The sequence below is a fragment of the Peromyscus leucopus genome, chromosome 20 (genome assembly GCF_004664715.2).
Source record: "Peromyscus leucopus breed LL Stock chromosome 20, UCI_PerLeu_2.1, whole genome shotgun sequence".
Classification (NCBI taxonomy): domain Eukaryota; kingdom Metazoa; phylum Chordata; class Mammalia; order Rodentia; family Cricetidae; genus Peromyscus; species Peromyscus leucopus.
The window spans coordinates 19526548-19544953 of record NC_051080.1 but is presented as its reverse complement, the minus strand read 5'-3'; the positions used below and the strand labels follow the sequence as shown (position 1 = coordinate 19544953).

The window sequence follows — 18406 nt, the reverse complement described above, 5'->3', positions numbered from 1 at the left end:
AGCATTTTCTACCCCATGCATTATCACTATCAAAGAGAATTTATTTATTTATTTACTTACTTACTTACTTACTTACTTATTTACAAAACACAGCTGTTGCCTCAAAAGGAATAATTTATTCTGAGCCCGGGACATGCTTTAACAAAGTCGTCCAGAACGTCAGTTCCCCAAAGCCCTCAGTCTTGCCTGTCTTTGGTAACTTTGTTCATTACCATACAGTGAATTCCTACAACGGTGTCTGGTGTATGGAAACAATAAAAACTTATAAGTTGAATGAATGAATGAGATGAATAAGATAATTAATAAAATCAAGTTGGTTGGTGGATATTCAATGGGGGTCTGGGAGATGGCTTAGATACTCAGTGGGGGCCTGGGAGATGGCTTACTCAATGGGGGTCTGGGAGATGACTTAGATACTCAATGGGGGCCTGGGAGATGACTTAGATACCCAATGGGGGCCTGGGAGATGACTTAGATACTCAATGGGGGTCTGGGAGATGGCTTACTCAATGGGGGCCTGGGAAATAGCTTACTCAATGGGAGCCTGGGAGATGGCTTAGATACTCAATGGGGATCTAGGAGATGGCTTAGATACTCAGTGGGGGCCTGGGAGATGGCTTACTCAATGGGGGTCTGGGAGATGACTTAGATACTCAATGGGGGCCTGGGAGATGACTTAGATACCCAATGGGGGCCTGGGAGATGACTTAGATACTCAATGGGGGTCTGGGAGATGGCTTACTCAATGGGGGCCTGGGAAATAGCTTACTCAATGGGAGCCTGGGAGATGGCTTAGATACTCAATGGGGATCTGGGAGATGGCTTAGATACTCAGTGGGGGCCTGGGAGATGGCTTAGATACTCAATGGGGATCTGGGAGATGGCTTAGATACTCAATGGGGCCTGGGAGATGGCTTACTCAATGGGGGCCTGGGAGATGGCTTAGATACTCAGTGGGGGCCTGGGAGATGGCTTACTCAATGGGGGTCTGGGAGATGGCTTATATACTCAATGGGGGCCTGGGAGATGGCTTAGATACTCAATGGGGACCTGGGAGATGGCTTAGATACTCAATGGGGGCCTGGGAGATGACTTAGATACTCAGTGGGGGCCTGGGAAATGGCTTAGATACTCAGTGGGGCCTGGGAGATGGCTTAGATACTCAGTGGGGCCTGGGAGATGGCTTAGATACTCAGTGGGGGCCTGGGAAATGGCTTAGATACTCAATGGGGCCTGGGAGATGGCTTACTCAATGGGGTCCTGGGAGATGGCTTAGATACTCAATGGGGGCCTGGGAGATGCCTTACTCAATGGGGGCCTGGGAGATGGCTTAGATACTCAATGGGGACCTGGCAGATGCTCAGTAGATAGAGTACCTATACTAGCGTGAGGACCCAAATTCATCCCCATGTAAACTATCCTAGGCAATGTTGGTGTGGACTTAAGAGGCAGAGCTAGGTGGATTCCTAGAGCAAGTAGACTAGGGACTGGACTGGATAGAAGTGGGGAAAGGAGAGAGCTAGCTGAGAGTCAGAACTTGTCCCCAGCGACCTCGCACCCCTGCCACAAGTCTTCCCGCCATGAGCAATTATAACTCCTATTAAACCATAAACTCAACCCCTTACGTTGTTTTGTTTCTTTCTGGTATTTTGTCATAGCAACGAAAAAAAAGCAGCTAATACAAAAGGCTTAGTTTGTTTTTTTTAAATTTGCGGGGGGGGGGGGAGGGGAGGGGGCGACATGCCACAGCACATGTGTGGAGGTCAGAGGACAACTTCTGAGAGCCAATTCTCTCCTACTGCGTGGGCTCTAGGGAGTGAACTCAGCTTGCCAAGCTTGGTAGCAAACATTCTTATGCACTGAGCCATCTTGATGGCCCTTAAAAATTGTGACTTTTGGGAGAGGGAGGTGTTGGGGATCAAACCCAGGGCTTTGTGAGTGCTGAGCCCACTACTCTACCAACTGGGTTTTTCATTAAGAATTGTCTTATACATTTTGAATTTTATATCTTAAGTTGATCTACTGAAAAAAAATAACAAAAAAAATAGCTGGATATGATGTCCACATATGAACCCAACACTCAGGAGACTGAGGCAGAAGAACAGGGAATTGGAGGCCAGCCTTGGCTACACAGTGAGACTCCCTAACTCAAAAAAACAAACAAAAGGAACCGAAACATCTGGAGATGGCTCGGTGAAGTGCTTGCCACAAAAGCTGGCAACTCCCCAGAACCCACATAAAAAGCCAGATGTGGTGGCAGTGTGCACATGGGGTCCCAGCACAGGGATGTGAGACAGGCTGATCTCCAGGGCTTGCTAGCCAGCCAGTTAGTCTGGCCAAATCAGCAAGCCGGAGATTCAGGGAGAGACCCTGTCTCAAAAAATAATGTGGGGGGTAACTGAGGAAGACACCCAGTGTCAACCTTAAGTTTCCACACAACACCACACACACACAGACACACACACACACACACACACACACACACACACCAGAAATAAAAAGGAACCAAGACATTTTTAGCAACTATAGCCAGCAAATGCCAGAATTTAATACAACTTACAACTTAACTACTAGAAAATTACTTCCATCAAGAGAAGGAGCCAGAACACAGAAAGCGAACATATATAAATACTTATAAGAACAGGTTTTTGTTTGTTTTGCTTTTAAATGCCTACGAAGACTGAAAGGAAGTATCCAAATGTCCAGCGAGCCTCTGGAGTGGTGGAGCTGTGGTTCCTTCCTGTTTCCCAGTTTTCTGTCACAGCTTTATAAACACACTAAGGCTTCCTGAATGCCAGGCACCATGCTAAACTTCCCTCACATCTCACAATTCCATCAGCAGGTTTTTTTGTTTTTGTTTTTGTTTTTTGGTGTGTGTGTGTGTGTGTGTGTGTGTGTGTGTGTGTGTTATTTTGTTTTAAACAGGCAGGGTTGCTGCCGCAAGGAGAGGCTACCCAGGAGCACAGCTGGCCCCAACTGGACTGTGAACCCAGCATCCCAGGTGCCTACTATCCAGGCTGTTGGCAGATGGCGCTCAGAGCCAGGCAAGGAGCAAGGGCTGGACATGAGGGTATGCACCCTGGCCCAACTGCCAGCAGCTCCCAGTGAAGGGAGTTCAGCTGGGGCTCAGTGGAAACTATAAGGTAAGGGCGTAGAGCTGCTGGGAGCAGCATTCAAGGCCACTGCAGGGAAGCCTGGGCCGAGGGAGCACAGGAAAAGCCCAGTAGCCCAGCCTAGTGAGGAGGTGGAGCTGGAGGGGCCGACCTCAGGAGCACGCTGGCTGGCGTCAGTGATTCCCCTCCAAGGATAAGCCTCTGAACAGTCTGGCAAGGGGTGGGGGCACTGGGATGGTGTCTCTCTGCTGTGGCGTGTGCATGCTAGCTCCTGGTCCTGACCCAGCCACGGGCTACATGGACAAGGTCCTCCCGAGAGCACACACCTGATCAGCAGCGGGTTCTGCTGGCTTCTGGATACCTGCCAACAGCAGAGGCCGAGAGGTCAATTTTCTTTGACAAGAGTCCAAGTGTGGCCCTTGGTCCTCTGGGCAGGATGAATAGGCTTCTGTGGCCTCAATAGGCCTTTTATCATCTTGTGCCTGGGTGCTGAGGGCCCTCCTTCCCTGGGACACAAAGCACAAAGAAGCTTGTCCTAGGAGGCCAGGCTGCCCTGATGAGGCCCTGGATGAAGAACTGGTCATTCGGGTCCCATGTGAGCCATCCCAAGGGAAGTGAGGGGTGTGGGCGATGTGGATGGTTCAAATCAGGCTGAGCTGGTCTGGTCTCTTCTTCAGGAAGTCCAGGCTCCCTCACCACATGAGCTAAGCTCTCCAGACAGCACCCCAGATCTGCCCTGCATTTCTCAAATGCAGTAGCCAGCCTTGACCCAGTTCCCTGACCAGATATCTCCGCAGAGGCCACATGTCCTTCAGCAGTAGTATCTACTCCCTGTGACAGCAGCCCTGTGACAGCGGCTCCTGGGGTCCATCTGCACACGCACTCCCACACCAGGCTGCCTCTGACTGGCTGCACCTTTCTAGACACATGAAGAGCTATCTGTACCCTGGGGCTGGATTCCTTCTGAGTGCCCACTCTGATCTGATCTTCATTCACGTGATGGGAAACTGAGGCACAAGGCCTGCGTCACCAGTCAGGCACGCCACTGCTGCTTTGTGGCAGGGTCAGACCACTGCCCACATGCATCTGCCTGCAAGGCACACCTTCAGCCCTTTCCAGCCTCGTCACGGTGATTTCTCACTTCCTACCAGCGAGGGGCCTTGCACCTTGCGGGACAGAGGTCACTGTAGGCAGCCAGCAAATGATGTCAGGCACATGAACATATGGTGTACACTCAGAGACACTAAGGCAAATTTACACACACACACACACACACACACACACACACACACACAAACCACCATCGGCAAGCACACATCGAAAATCCTCAGAACCCACTTCGCAGTCAGGAAACCAGGGGCTGACATCCAGGCTGCCTGGGAAGGTCACGGTAGATGCTGGCCCTCTGTAGCCTCCCCCTTGCCAGGGAGAGTGCCAGCTTCCTCTGGGGCGGCCCGCAGGACTCTAGTTCCCACAAAGCCATCCTTTATGCTCCCTCCGCAGCAGCAATGCCACAGAATCACCCACGTGACCGGCAGAGCCCGGCACCTGCCACATCACCACCCACGGCCTGCCTCCAGACCACTGTGATGCTCCTTGGCACATCTCATCAACTGAGGGGTCTCCAGGTGCAAACCCCCACCTCTGGGTTCACCACTACGGTGGCTTTCATTTCCACACGGAAAACTGTTCATTTCCGTAACACTTTACAGGGTGCCCTGACCCAAAGGGAGCTGTGAGCCTCCTGAGATCCCCCCCAGCCAGCACCTCCACCTCCCTAGGCTGCAGGTTATTTTTCCACTGAGCGTCACTAGTCCCCTCCTCTGGCTTCCACTCATGCTCTGCCGGGCAGGAGGTGAGTCACAGAACCTCAGACGCCCAGAGCCCACCCTCTTCAGCCACCCCCTGACTAGTTCAGAGGTCAGCACCCAGGCTGGGAACCTGGGCCTCGCTGTTCATTCATTTCTTCACCCTGCTCTCTGTGCCAGGCTCCGGCCAGGATCCAGGCACCCTGGCTCCATCCACGTAGCTGCATCTCGTCTACAGTGAGCCCAGCACCAGCTTGCTGCAGGTTCTGCAGGCCCAAGTGTGCTAAGCTTTTCCCATGTGCTCAGATAAAGAACCATCACACAAAACAGGACTCTGCACCTCCAGACCTGGGCAGACCCCAAAGTGCTAACCAGCCCTGGGTCTTCCCCTAGCTTCGCAGTCATCCAGGCCCCTTTGGGAGCAAAGCAAACCCAAACACTCCTTTCCCACGGCCAGGTGATCCTTCTTGCAGGCGCCTCATCCCTCACTCGACTTCCTCCTCCTGGAACGGCGCACTCCATCACCATTCTCTTTCAGGTCTCTCCTCTGTTCTCACTTCTGCAACTACCCACCTTCTGAAACCCAGGGGCTGGGTGCTTCCTTAGTGCCAACTCAGGACAGGGCCACCGGGGAAAGAACAGGGCACCAAAGGGCACCCTCTGATGCAGACATGTCGAAATGTGAGAATGGACAGGCCACAGCTCCAAATCCAGGAAATGTAGGTTCCTGCCTACAGCTACTGTGGGAGTCTGAGCCACGGCCTCAGCCCCCTAAGTCCCACTGGCTCCATGTGCCAGCAGGGGTGACACTCCCCTGCAGAAAGGGAGCAGTACAGGTTGAGAAGAGCCCTGTGCCACTCAGAGCGCTACAGAGAACTCTCCTCTCCGGGGTGCACAGGATACCCTGACAGCCCTGGGAAGAGGGTGGCCTCAGCTGAGCACAGCCGCAGCACCAGCTGAGGCTGATTCATCCCACCAGGTTCCCTGCCTGGAGAGGACTCCCCGGAGAACTGGGGGGAGGGGACAGGAGTACTCTGGAATCCCAGCCCCACCTCCCTGGCTGGCAGGATCTGGATTTCCCTGAGTCAGCAGCCCAAGCAGGCCAACCATGTCTGAGGCTCCAAATGTGGTGTTCCAGCTCTCACAGGGCCCAAGGCAGCAGGGACTCAATGCCATGCCGCACAGGGTAGAAATGCGCCTCTAACTTGTCTTTCTCCCTTCACGTCTGTTGGCCCTGAACCCGAGCACACACATGGTCCTACTGATAGCCTCAAGCAATGGCCCTGCTGGCCAACAGTCCTTAAGAGCATAACCCGAGAGCCTGGCAGTGGTGGCACACAATTTTAATCCCAGCACTGAGGAGGCAGAGGCAGGGGGATCTCTGAGATCGAGGCCAGCCTGGTCTACAAAGTGTTGTAGGACAGCCAGGGCTACACAGAGAAACCCTGTCTCAAAAAAAAACCAAAACAACAAAAAACACTCCAAACAGAGAGAGCGAGAGCATGCATAATGGACTTTAAACAGTGTCCCAGAACTCCAGCTGGCAGTTATGACTGGTTCCTCATTTACTTAAGAGGAAACCAAGAGCTGAGAGGAAGGAACTATGTACGCCCTGTCCCCACAGGCTGAGATGCCCTGACGCTAGTGTAGTCTGCCCCTCATTCCCTGAAGGTAGGCAGCAGTAGCCCATCCCACCCTGAATCAAAGAAATCTCTTTTCCCGCTGTGGCTCTGCTCAGGAGGAAGCCCCCATCAAAGGCCGGCTCCCCAAGACCAGACACCCCTCTCCACTCCAGAGGCCTCTTCCACCAACCCAACACCCGATAACGGTCCCGCCTCCTGCACTATGAGTTCCTGTGAGGGTGACTCGGGCACTGACCACTGGGCTGGCACAGTAAGGGACACAGGAGAGCTGACTGGCACTGGAAGGGGCGCCGGTGGGTGTGGGGAGGAGCCTGGTGGCAGGAATCTTGACCTCAGGAACAGAAGGAGGGAACAGAGGCCAGTTCCTACAGTAGCAGGCAAAGGCTCCCGAGGGCCCGGAGTTGATACCCGAGGCTGTCCGAGAGACAGGCAGGAAAACAATTCCTGGCACAGGAGAGCAGAGCGACGGAGTCCTGGGCACATCCCGAGTCACTGAGAGGAGCAGAGAGCACTAAGAGTCTTACTTAGGCTTCTGCTCTGTCATTAAAGTTGTGACCAGCAGAAGTGACAGGCGGCGGCTGTGGGCCAGACAGATGGAGGCCGGCGATGGCTCAGCACCACCACAGAAGCTGGCATTGCCCAGTGAACATGGGACAAGGAAGGGCATCTTGTGGTGTGTGGCCTGGGACATACAGAGGGTGCTGTGAGAACTCTCCCCAGGGAAGAGAAACAAACTTCTGTCCCTTCCTTATAGGTCCCAATGACAACCCCTAGGGTGATTCCATCTAAGTCCAACTTAGAGAGCCAAGGGTTTACTGGGCTTACTTACAAAGCGCAGATGACCCCACAGTAATCTCACCACTGAAAAGTCTCACCCAGCATGGATGACTTCTCCATGACTGTATAGATGGAATCCCCCTCAGTTCGCTTCCAAGCTCTATGCTCCAGCACTTCCCAAGACCAAGAGGCCACTTTACTGACATCCATTCCTGTTTTTATCCAGCTGCCTTTCTCTAAGACCATTGTGTGCTTTGCTTGTTGGAGACTGGGTTTCACTCTGTAGCCCTGACTGCCCCACTTGGGGCAATCCCTTCTGCCTCGGCCTCACAGCTCAGCTGTTGAGATTATAGGTGTGAGCCACCACACCGCAAACTCATGCACTTCATCAGACTTAGCATGGAACACAGACAGCTTTAGCCCTTCGTCTCGAGGGAGACTGAGTCACGTGAAACATTCACTCCATAAGGCTGTATGCTCTTCTCGTGTTAATCTGCTCTGGTACTGGAATCTCCAGCAATATTCCCAAGATGAAGAAGACTATTCATTGCCTACATCAGTGGTGAGGCCTGGATGTCTGGGGCGTGTCGAGGCAGGTCCCACAACGGCATGAACAGGACACAGGGCAGTGGAAAGTGCTTGCTGCCCAAACAAAGACCTGAGTTTCATTCCATGTAAAAGCTGGGCATGGTGACATCACCTGTGATCCCGGCATCAGGGAGGCAGAGACAGGAAGATCCCTGGAGCTTGCTGGCCTGCCAATCTAGCCAAATAGGTGAGCTCTGAGTTCGGTAAGAGAACCTGTCTCAAAAAATTATTGTGGAGAGTAAGTGAGGAAGACACCTCCCACTGACCTCTGGCCTTCATGGGCATGTGTCACATACACATGCGTCACATACACACAATCACACACACACATGTCCACACAAAAGGAGGACTGAAGAGGCAGAGGACCCCCAGAGTGAGCTGGCAGGGGTCTGCTCTAAGCCTGGACTGCATTAAGAGTCCTTCACTGGTTAGACGACTCCAAACCTACGAGCCTAAACAAGCCTCCCATCCCCAATGTCCGCATATCCCGGGGACAGCTGGTGGACACCATCCAGACGATACATCCTTGCCCCACCCTGCAGCCCAGGGGCCTTGTAAAGTCCTGGAACTCCTCTCATGTCTGTGTTCTGGGGTCCTCATCTGCCCATGTGAAAAGTAAGGAAACTACCTGCCACCAATGGGCCTCAGTCTCTTCACCTGCCCAACAGGGCCCCAGGATGGAGTGGTTAGGGCCAGGCATTCCTGCTCTAGCTAGCTCTCATGGTCATGTCCTGTGTGAGCTCGTCAGGGTCCCCTTAGGGCCTCCTGAACTTGCTCCACTTCCCCTGCTTGTGACAAGGCTAGGCTGGCAGCATCCTGAGATCTTCCTGCTGCATCCCAGATCTCCAGAGCATTCTGCGATCTGGACCAAACTACCTGGAGCATGTCCTGGGGGTCATCCCTCATGAGCCCCACTGGGATACTTCCTAACCCACCCAACCCTATGGGACAGGAGACCCAAGGGGGGGGCTGTAGATTGACTGTCCCTCAGAACAGTGACGGCCAGGGAGAGGAGCGAGCAAAGGCCACTCATGACAGGAAGGAGGATGACAAGCGTAGCCAAGGAGGCATCACAGGCTCTCTGGCTCCTGAGCCTCAGTGGTAAGTGATCCCATCTCTGAAATGGGGAAGGGACTGGTAGCTGGACCAATCAGTTACCACCAACTGTGAGAGTTGCCCTGATCACACAGGAAACAGGCTAACAGCAGAGACACCACAGAGTAAACTCATGTCTGGGGGGCAGGGGGACAAGGAGAGTGGGCACACTGGGTTGTTGAAAGTTTCCAGGGAGGCTGGAATACAGCTCAATGATGAGACATTTGCCTAACACACACACACACACACACACACACACACACACACACACACACACTGCCTCAGGTTCCATCAGCGGTGCCAGACACACACAAGGTTCCCAGGAGTGGCCCTGTCCAAAGGTGAGCTGATACAGTGGACAGTGTGGTAACAAGTGGGTAGACTGAGGCAGAGGGGCTGGAGGGAAGCTGAGTTTCCAATGAAGCCAGTGAGTGCCACCGCTGGATTAAGAGCAGCAATTGCCCAGTGTCCCAGCCCAGGCCAAGTACTTCCTAGCCCATGAGCTCAGCATGTGCTCGGCACAGACAGGCTGGTCTGCGGAGGAAGGGTGTTCCAGGTATGGATCCAGAGGTGGGGACATCTGGAATGTTCAGGAAGATATATCTGGTCAGGACATGGCTGAGGAGCCTTCAAAGCCATCGTGAAACAGCCCAGCAGCCTACCCTCGGGATCCAAGCTCCATGTATCTACCTCACCAGGGGACCTGGAGGATGCTCTGAAGGAAGCTTCCAGGGTTACAGCCTGTTTGCCAGAACATGCCAGGATCCAACCCTCTGACAGAACTCTGCCCCCTAGAAAGCTGAGTGCACCCAAACCCAAGATGATAAAAGCACCATTCAATGCTCTGTTCCCTCCCCCGTCTCCCCCCATTATTTATTATTATTATTATTATTATTATTATTATTATTATTATTTTAGTTTTTCCAGACAGAGTTTCTCTGTGTGGCCTTGGTTGTCCTGGAACCCATGCTGTAGACCAGTCTGGCCTTGAACTCACAGAGATCTATCTGCCTACCTCTGCCTCCCAAGTGCTGGGATTAAAGGAATGCGCCACCACCACCCAGCTTCTGGGCCCCATTTTTTGTTGTTAGTTTTTCTATAAAACGTGAATCCAGTCCTGTTTCTCAGGGAGTTACGAGGATGGAGTGAGACATGGCTCACAAGGCTGCCTACGTAGCAGCCCCAGGGGAGGCATTAAGAGGTATAACCCGAAGAAGGGGGGGGGGCAGGTGCTGCTGGGTACTGGTGGGCATGCAGTGTGGGAGGGGGCCAAGCGGACATGCAGGTGTCATGGGGAGCCAGCCTGGGCTGTGATCAGAGGCCTAGCTCCCAGCCTCCCCGTCCTTAGCTGGGAACAAACGGCCTGAGCCTCTAGAAGCAGGACGATCCAGAGATCCCAGGCAAAGATCTCTCAGGTGAGCAGATTGAAGACTAACAGACCAACAGGGTGCCTGGCTGGGAGCCTCATCTGGTGCTGCTCCTTCCTCAGCTCCTTGCACACATGATCTCTCAGTGCAGGATCTCCCTCAGCTCCCTGCACACACACTCTCTCAGTGCAGGATCTCCCTCAGCTCCTTGCACACATGCTGTCTCAGTGCGGGCTTCTTCCCAGGTTCCTCCCCTACCACAGCTCACTTTCCTTTCTGCTTTGTGCCAATGTTTAAAAAGTTTCTCTGTGTTGCCGGGCGGTGGTGGCGCACGCCTTTAATCCCAGCACTCGGGAGACAGAGCCAGGCGGATCTCTGTGAGTTCGAGGCCAGCCTGGGTTACCAAGTGAGTTCCAGGAAAGGCGCAAAGCTACACAGAGAAACCCTGTCTCGAAAAAAAAACAAAAAAAAAAAAAAAGTTTCTCTGTGAGTTTGGTGAGCATCTGTGCTCTAGCAATGGCCCTAGCTCAGCCCTTGGAGGTCAGACTCTAAGAATGGCCTCCCAGGCTACCTGGTCAACATATTCGTGAAGCTGAGCTAAGTTACTAACAAGATAAATCCAATTAGATAAATTATGGCACAGCCACTTTAAATTTAAAATGTTTGGTATTTAAACGTTTTGAAACTGGCTCTCATAAGTAGCCCAGGCTAGCCCAAAACTTGCTGTGTAGACTGAACTAGCCTCAAAGCGATCCTCTTGCCTCCAAGGTTCTAGGATTACAGTTGCATACCACTGCATCCAGCAAGTTTGCTTTATCTTAAAAAAAAAAAAAAAAAAAAAAAAAAAAAAAAAAAAAAACTATTTATTTATTTATTTATTCATTCATTTATTTGTTAAGGTATCCCTATGTAGCCCTGGCTGGTCTGGAACTCACAGAGATCAGCCTGCCTCTGCTTCCTGAGTGCTGTGATCAAAGGCACGCACCAACCACCACACCCAGCAAATTAGCTCTTTTTAATTGGCTAGATTGTTTGGCGACTTGGAGGATGCTTTTTAACAAGCGGCCTATGTGGAGTGTCTCTTCAATGGACTCCTGTGTTGTTTTTTGGTTTACTCTTTTTGTGGGGGGGGGCCTGCCACCCAGCTCCCAAATAAATTCACACACGAAGGCTTATTATTACTTATGAATGCCCAGTCATGAATTATGATCTTTGCTTAGTTTCTAGCCAGCTTTTCTTAACTTTAAATTACCCTGTCTATCTTTTGCCTCTGGGTTTTTCCTTTTCTTTGTTTCTTACTCCATGGCTTGCTGTGTACCTGGGTGGCTGGCCCCTGGAGTCCTCCTCCTCCTCTGACCCTTACTTTTCTCCCCTTCTCCCAGATTTCTCTGACTGTCTCTCCTCTCTGCCTGCCAGCCCCGCCTATCCTTTCTCCTGCCTCACTATTAGCCGTTCATCTCTTTATTAGACCAACAGGTGTTTTAGACAGGCCCACAGCTTCACAGAGCTAAACAAATGCAACATAAACAAAAGTAACACATCTGAAAATAATATTTCCCAACACTCTTGGCTAAGCTGATACTCAGGAACCTTCCCAGCTCGGTGAAGGAGGCAAGAAGCCTCTGGGTCAGAAGGACTGAAAGCCGGAGGGTAGGAAATGACTCAGCCAAGCCACAGAGCAGGGACAGCACAGTATTGTCACCCGGGGCCCAGCGATGCCAAGAAGGCTGGCTACAGATGGCCTTGCAGCTGTGACCACGGTCTCTTTAGAGCCCAAAGCCCAGAGCCCTCAGGTGCAATGAAGGCCCAGGGTTTCCACTGGACCAGTGCCTTGGGGTTGCTCCAGCCCGACGACCAGCAGAAGCCAGAATTACAGGCCTTGAAATAGGCCCAGGAACCGAAAGCAGCATTGCTACCACTCTGTACAGACACACTTCCTCCCACCACGCTGGCCCACAACCAGCTCACAGCCATCGGCTGAAGGGCCACTGCCATCCCAAGAGAGCCTTGCCCAGTGACTGCAAACCAGAACAAGAAGCCATCTCTTCCCTCAGCTTTGCCCTCAGCTCTCAAGCCCACTCCCATTCTTGGGACCACTTTCCCGTCTTAACAACTCTATTTCTAGATCCTTAAAACAAACAAAAAAATCCTATGGGCAGACGTCCCAACAGACATCTTTAGCCCAGGCATTGGCTCAGCCTGTGCTGGCTCCACCTGAGTTTATGCTGAGCCCGTGCATGCCACGGCTCATCTCCTACTTGCTCCTCTTCTGGGTAATTCCCGTGTCTCCACAGACCCTGTCTCCTTCGTTACAGTCAGGACACAGAGAGGGTGCTTGGCCAGGGTCCCACAGTCCTCCTCCTCTCCGGCCATACCTCCCACAGAATCCCCAGCCACCACTTAAACCCTGCTAAGTCCGCCTAGAAAAAGGCCAGGTCAGCAGGGGGTGTACGGGGCCCATTCCAATTCAAAAGGTGGCCCCGGGGCCCGGCACACTGGAGAACGCACCGCCGCGGTTCGTTCTTCCTTTATCTTTCTTGAACCTTCTCCAGGTTGCCTCTCACTCTGTGACCTCAGGACAGCCAGTCCCCTCTCAAGTGCAGCTTCCTCACCTTGGAAATGGGGTGATGGCAGAGCCTCCCTCCACAGGAGCCAAGCTACAGCAGGTGCCACAGGTGCAGGGGCATCGGGCCCATGGCACACTGTGTGCAGAGTTCTATGGGTAACACCTGCCCCGACCCAAAGCCACACCTGCAAAGCTCCCAGAAGCCAGCCCTGAGAAGTACCAACTTCTCAGACACTCAGCCCAAACCTCTGCTCCAGCCTCAACTCCCACAGGCCCCTCCAAATTGCCCAGCATTCCTCCTCCATCCAGCCCCTCCCAGACTCAGGTCTGCCCAGGGGCCAAGACCACTCACAGACCCTTCCCCTGGGTTTAGCTCTTGTGTCTGCGACCCTTTCCTTGGTCCATCTCAGCCAAGCAGCCATATGTGCCAACCTGGCAGACACAAGGACATACTGGCATCCTGAGGACAGGTCTGGGTGGGTCTCTGTTCTGTGCAGAGCCTGAACTCGGGTACATCCTGCCACTTGTGGTAGAGGGCACAATACCACCCCTCCAAACCTGTGTCCCAGGCAGTGCCCTGAGACTTGCCGCTTAGGCACACTTCAGGGGTAAACAGACGGAATGGGCACTGAGCACTCCTTCCAATCTGCAGCACTGGACCAGGAAGGACCCCCTATACCATCTCTCAGACAATGGAGCCCAACACCCAGGCGTGAGGCCGAAAAAATACTCTGTCAAAACAGAGACAAAGGCAAGCAGCAAGATGTGGACCCCGGCCCCCAGAACTCACACTGGTTGGTGAAGCCCACTGCCTATTTAAGAAGGGCCCTGTGTTGCCATCCAGGGAACAGGAGAAGTCCCACCCCTATGAGAAGCAGTGGGCCTCTAGATGGCTGCATCACCTCCGCGGGCACCAAACCACTGAGGCAGAGCAGAGCACTCTGGGAGCTACAGAGCCGCAAGCAGTTTCCTATGGAAACATCAAAATCGTGCACGGGCAGCCGTAATCTTGGCTGCTCCCAGCGGAGTTTTTGACTTAACCTAGCAATCACCTATGCGGCTGTCTTCTCTCTCCCCTGAGAGACGGTGTCCTGCAGTGAAGCCAGGACCAGCCTTAATCCCTGGCACACAGCAAGGGCCCCAAAGATGTTCTGACTGAGGCCACGACAAAAGAGCATAAAAAAAAAATCAGATCTGTAGCTCCAAGGTGCCTTTCATCCCGAGAGCCAAGTGATCATCCTTATGCAGGTAGGGCTGGCCACTTCATTCTCATAAACAGACACTGACTCAGACAGGGCAATCGCTTTCCCAGAGGCTCCCTGGATACCTCAGAACCACCTCAGGGGAAAACAACAGCCTGAGAGGACAGCGTAGACTAGCTTTGAGTAACAAGCTTTACTGAAACACCAATATTCATTTAGAATGGGCTGGGAGTGTCACTCGGTGACAAAGCGTGTGTTTAGCGTGACATATGAGGCCCTGGGTTCAATTCCCAACACCCATAAATTTACTAATAGACCCAACAGGTTGTCACAGCTGTAAAGTGAGCACGACAAGATGGAATCCAAAGGACAAAACTGAAGCACAAAAGCAAAGCAAAACAAAAATGTAACGCTGCCCCACGGGCTGAGAGGGTAAGTGACTGCATGCCAGGTGTGGGGTACTCTGACAGGGTTCTGAGTTCCTACATCCTGAGTGTGGGGGCCGACCAGCAGGCCTGGGATGGATAAGGTCCACCATCCACTTGACACTTAGAGAAACAAGCCTCGGGGCAAGTCTTTGAGGGATTATCTGGATTGGGTTAATCCATGCGGGAAACAAACCTTGAATATGGGCAGGCCCACCTCATGGGGTGGGGGCCTGGATTGAATGAAAAGGAGAACACGAGGTGGGTGCCAGCATCTCTCTGTCTGTCTCTCTCTTCCCTCCCCCTCTCTGCTTCCTGGTGCAGATACCATGTGACCAGCGGCCTCAAGCACCTGCTGCCATGATGAACTCTATCCTTGAATTTTGAGCCAAAACAAACCAGTCCTTCCCTAAAAGTTGCTCTTGTTAGGTATTAGTCACAGCGACTCAAAAAGTATCTACTGCGAGGCTCTAACCCAACTGAACCGTACGCCCCTCTCAGGATTCCCCTTTCCTCTCTGAACATCAGATTTCTCATGTGAAGAGAACATTCTCTTCTAAGAGACCAAGGCTCAATTCTCCTTGGCCATCCACACAGCAGGGAAATGTCTCATTTGTTCCCAACATGTTTACTAAGCTCGTGCTCTGTGTGTGTCCCCATGTTAGGCACCAACATGAGGACTGGGCAATGCCCTCATGGCTCTTGATTGCTGGAGGGACAGCCACACAGCTCACTGCAATGCCACCGTCGTGCCAATCATCTGGGACAGAGGGGACAGGGCTGTGTGACTGGGTATGGAGGACGGGTTCCAGGCGACCGCAGGGAGCAGAGACTCAAAGGGGAACTTGCTGTGCACCAGGGGCAGATTGAGTAGGAACGGCTTCCCATGCAGAGAAAACAGCAGCACACACAGACATCCAGAACCTCAAAGCAGGAGGGTCTAAGGACACTCTCGAGGGTGGAGGGAGCCTGGCATGTGAGGAAGGACTGAAGGCTGGCAGAAGTGACAGTCATGTATGAGCTAAGGGGCACAGCAGGCCTGGCTGGGGATGTGGGGAGGCTCTGGGGTCATCCTAGCCAGAGGACAGGCAGCTGTGCTACTTCCTCACTGGGTGTCCCTGAACAAGACTCCTTACGGGTGACAGATTCTATTCGTGCTTGGCAAAAGTGATACTGTGTCAGGAGGGTTGAGCTGGCGGAGCATGCACAGAGCACCTGGCATGTACTGAGTTCCCAGGTGAAGGCTAGGGTAATGGGCTCGCTGCTCTTAGGGAACGACCCTGCAGGCTGTCCAGGAGAGACTGTAACAGGAGTGATGGTGACGCTCTCAGGTCAAGAACAACAGAGGTAGATGTGTGCAGAGGGCTACCTGCCGAGGAGTGTGAAGGGGCTACCTGGAGCTGCTGAGGTCACAGGGCCGAGGGGCCTGCAACAGATGGTCCCCCAGACCCTCCCCAATTCAGACATTCCGTGCCAAGTGACAGCTGGTCATGACAGGTGGGCACACAGTGCTCAAATACACGTATACGGAGTCCATCAATAAGGGCACTCCAATTCAGCCACAAACCATTCTCTGGACCCCTTTTGGAGGAAACCACTAAAATCTATGTTTTCATTCATTCCCACCTCAGAAGACACCCCCAGGTGGCCGTACCTGCCTGACAAGAGAACTCCACTCAAGGGGAGCTATGCTAGACCCTGCTGCCTGAGAAGGTCAGGTGCTAAAGAGTCCTCTTTCAAAAAACAATTGAAATCCACTTCCTGTCCTCACCAAGACTCCAGGGCGTGGCCTACCAAGGGACCTTGAGTGCCAGGCTTTATCCCTGTCCTTGCTACTCTGTGGCCTCACCAAGGCACACTTCCACTTTGGAGCACTCATAGAATCTAGAAGGCTGTCACCCCAGCACACACACACACACACACACACACACACACACACACACACCCCACAAAGCCAAGCCCACACTAAGAGGGAGGTTGGGGTGAGGGGACACTGATAACATGGAATGAAGTCATTCCTTGCATGAAGAAGGGAGGGGTCTTTTTACAGAGAAAAATGACAAGCCCGAGACTAGAGTGGAGGGGGCTCCTCTGCATGGGCATGGGCAAATGCATCAGTAATGCATTACCTCGCATCCAAGAAGACCCCACCCACACCAACAGTCCCAGGTCCTTTCAAACAATGAGACACCCCCACCCCACCCAGCAGATGAAAGACTCCTTAGACCAGAATCACCCGGCTAAGCTGCAGCAAGCCCAGATTCCGGCGCCAACTAGGCGGGGTCAAGGGGCAGAGGCCCAACAGGTCCCTGGTAGAGCTAATGGACAAGAGGGCCTTTGGGTGCAGAAAGACAAAAGACGACAGCGAACAGGAGACACAGCCTTCCATGTGGGCTGGGGATGCGATCACCGCACACTGCCTCGCGCGCTGGACTAAAGGCCTCTCGAAATCTCACGCCCACACTCCCCGCAGCAGCATTGGGGCCCCCGGGTCTTCCTGGAGAAGGCAGAAGAGTTGCAGAACCACGAAGAGGAAGGAGGAGCTGGGACAATCATCCTGACGGTCAGAGGGAGACAGAGACGCAAAGACACAAGGCTCGGGATTCTGTGGTACCGAAATGAGACTGAGACTTGGGGTCCCGAGAGACAGAGCGCAGGGCCCCGGGGACGCACGGAGGACAGGGAGCCCAGGGGGACGCGCGGAGGTGGACACGCGCGGACACTCGCGCGCGCTCCCGGCACTGTCACTCACCCAGGCCGCAGACCTCGCGGCGCAGGTTGAGGCGACCGCGCTCCTCCGCTATGGCGCGCAGCATGTGCTGCAACGAGCGCTCCTCCGCTTCGGCGCCGTCCGCGGGCTCCCGGGAGGCGGCCGGCTGCGCGGCCGGCCCAGCCCGGAGCCCCGCGGGCGCGGACGCCGAGGCACAGGCCCGGCCCGGCGGCCGCGCGGAGGCCATGCCGGGCCCGGCTCATCGCCCGCGCCGCGCCCGCGGGGGCCCCCGGCACGCCCCGCCGCCCCGCCGCCGCCCGCCGCGAGCACCAGTGAAGCCACAATCTGCTTTTGTGCGCGTCGCCGCCGCCGCCGCCGCCACCGCCGCCGACCCGGGAGCCCAGCCCAGCACTGCGAGCCTCCGCTCCGCCGCCGCCCGCGCGCGCCCGCCACCGCCCAGGCCCCGCCCTCGACACGGGCACGCCCCTAAACCCGCCCTTTCCCCGCCTCCTACCCTCAAAACCCCGCCCCAATCTCCGGCTAAGGCGGTGTTGTCCCTGGTCCTGCCCCCACTTCTGGCCCCGCCTACTTCCTTGCGGCCAGTTTCTGCCAACTTCGGATGCCCACCGCGGCCTCGCTGCAACCTGTCGCGTCATGTCCTCCTCACATCTTCCTAGGTCCCCTGACCTTCCCTGCTGCCCGTGCTCCCCCCAACCCTGAGCCCACCTTCTCCCAGCCCCACTCCGCCCCCGTCCTCCCTCCAGTAGAGTCACGCCTATGAGCCGCCCCCTCTGCGCCGCACTGATTTTGCGCTCAGTCACTGCCCTGTGCAATTAGCCTTCTGTCTCCACCACACCAGCTTTGCTTCTTTCTTCCTGAACCTTCCACCTAGGTTCTGCTGAAAACTTGCTTCCCAGAACTCAGCAAGAAGTAACCACCTCCGAAAGGTGGTCTCCTGGAGGGGGGGGGGTCACCGGTGCAGGCTGGGAAGCCTCTGTTCCCTCGGCTGTACACTGGCGGAAAGGGAGCTGGGGAGTTGGTCCCTGTCTTCTTAGCTCCTGTGCTGAGGAGATATGGAGAGACCAGAGGTGGATGAGGTCAGATGGCATGTG

At 54.1% G+C, this 18406-nt stretch overlaps 1 protein-coding gene across 1 annotated transcript in view; it reads right to left on the bottom strand.

The window, feature by feature from the left end:
• Positions 1 to 17496, bottom strand: part of Kiaa0930 (KIAA0930 ortholog) — a 43884-nt gene extending 26388 nt beyond the window's left edge. Inside the window, exon 1 of the mRNA XM_028878126.2 lies at positions 17337 to 17496. Coding sequence (XP_028733959.1) covers positions 17337 to 17400 — 64 coding nt within the window. The 5' untranslated portion in view covers positions 17401 to 17496. The remainder of the gene's footprint in view (positions 1 to 17336) is intronic.
• Positions 17497 to 18406: the final 910 nt, after the last annotated feature.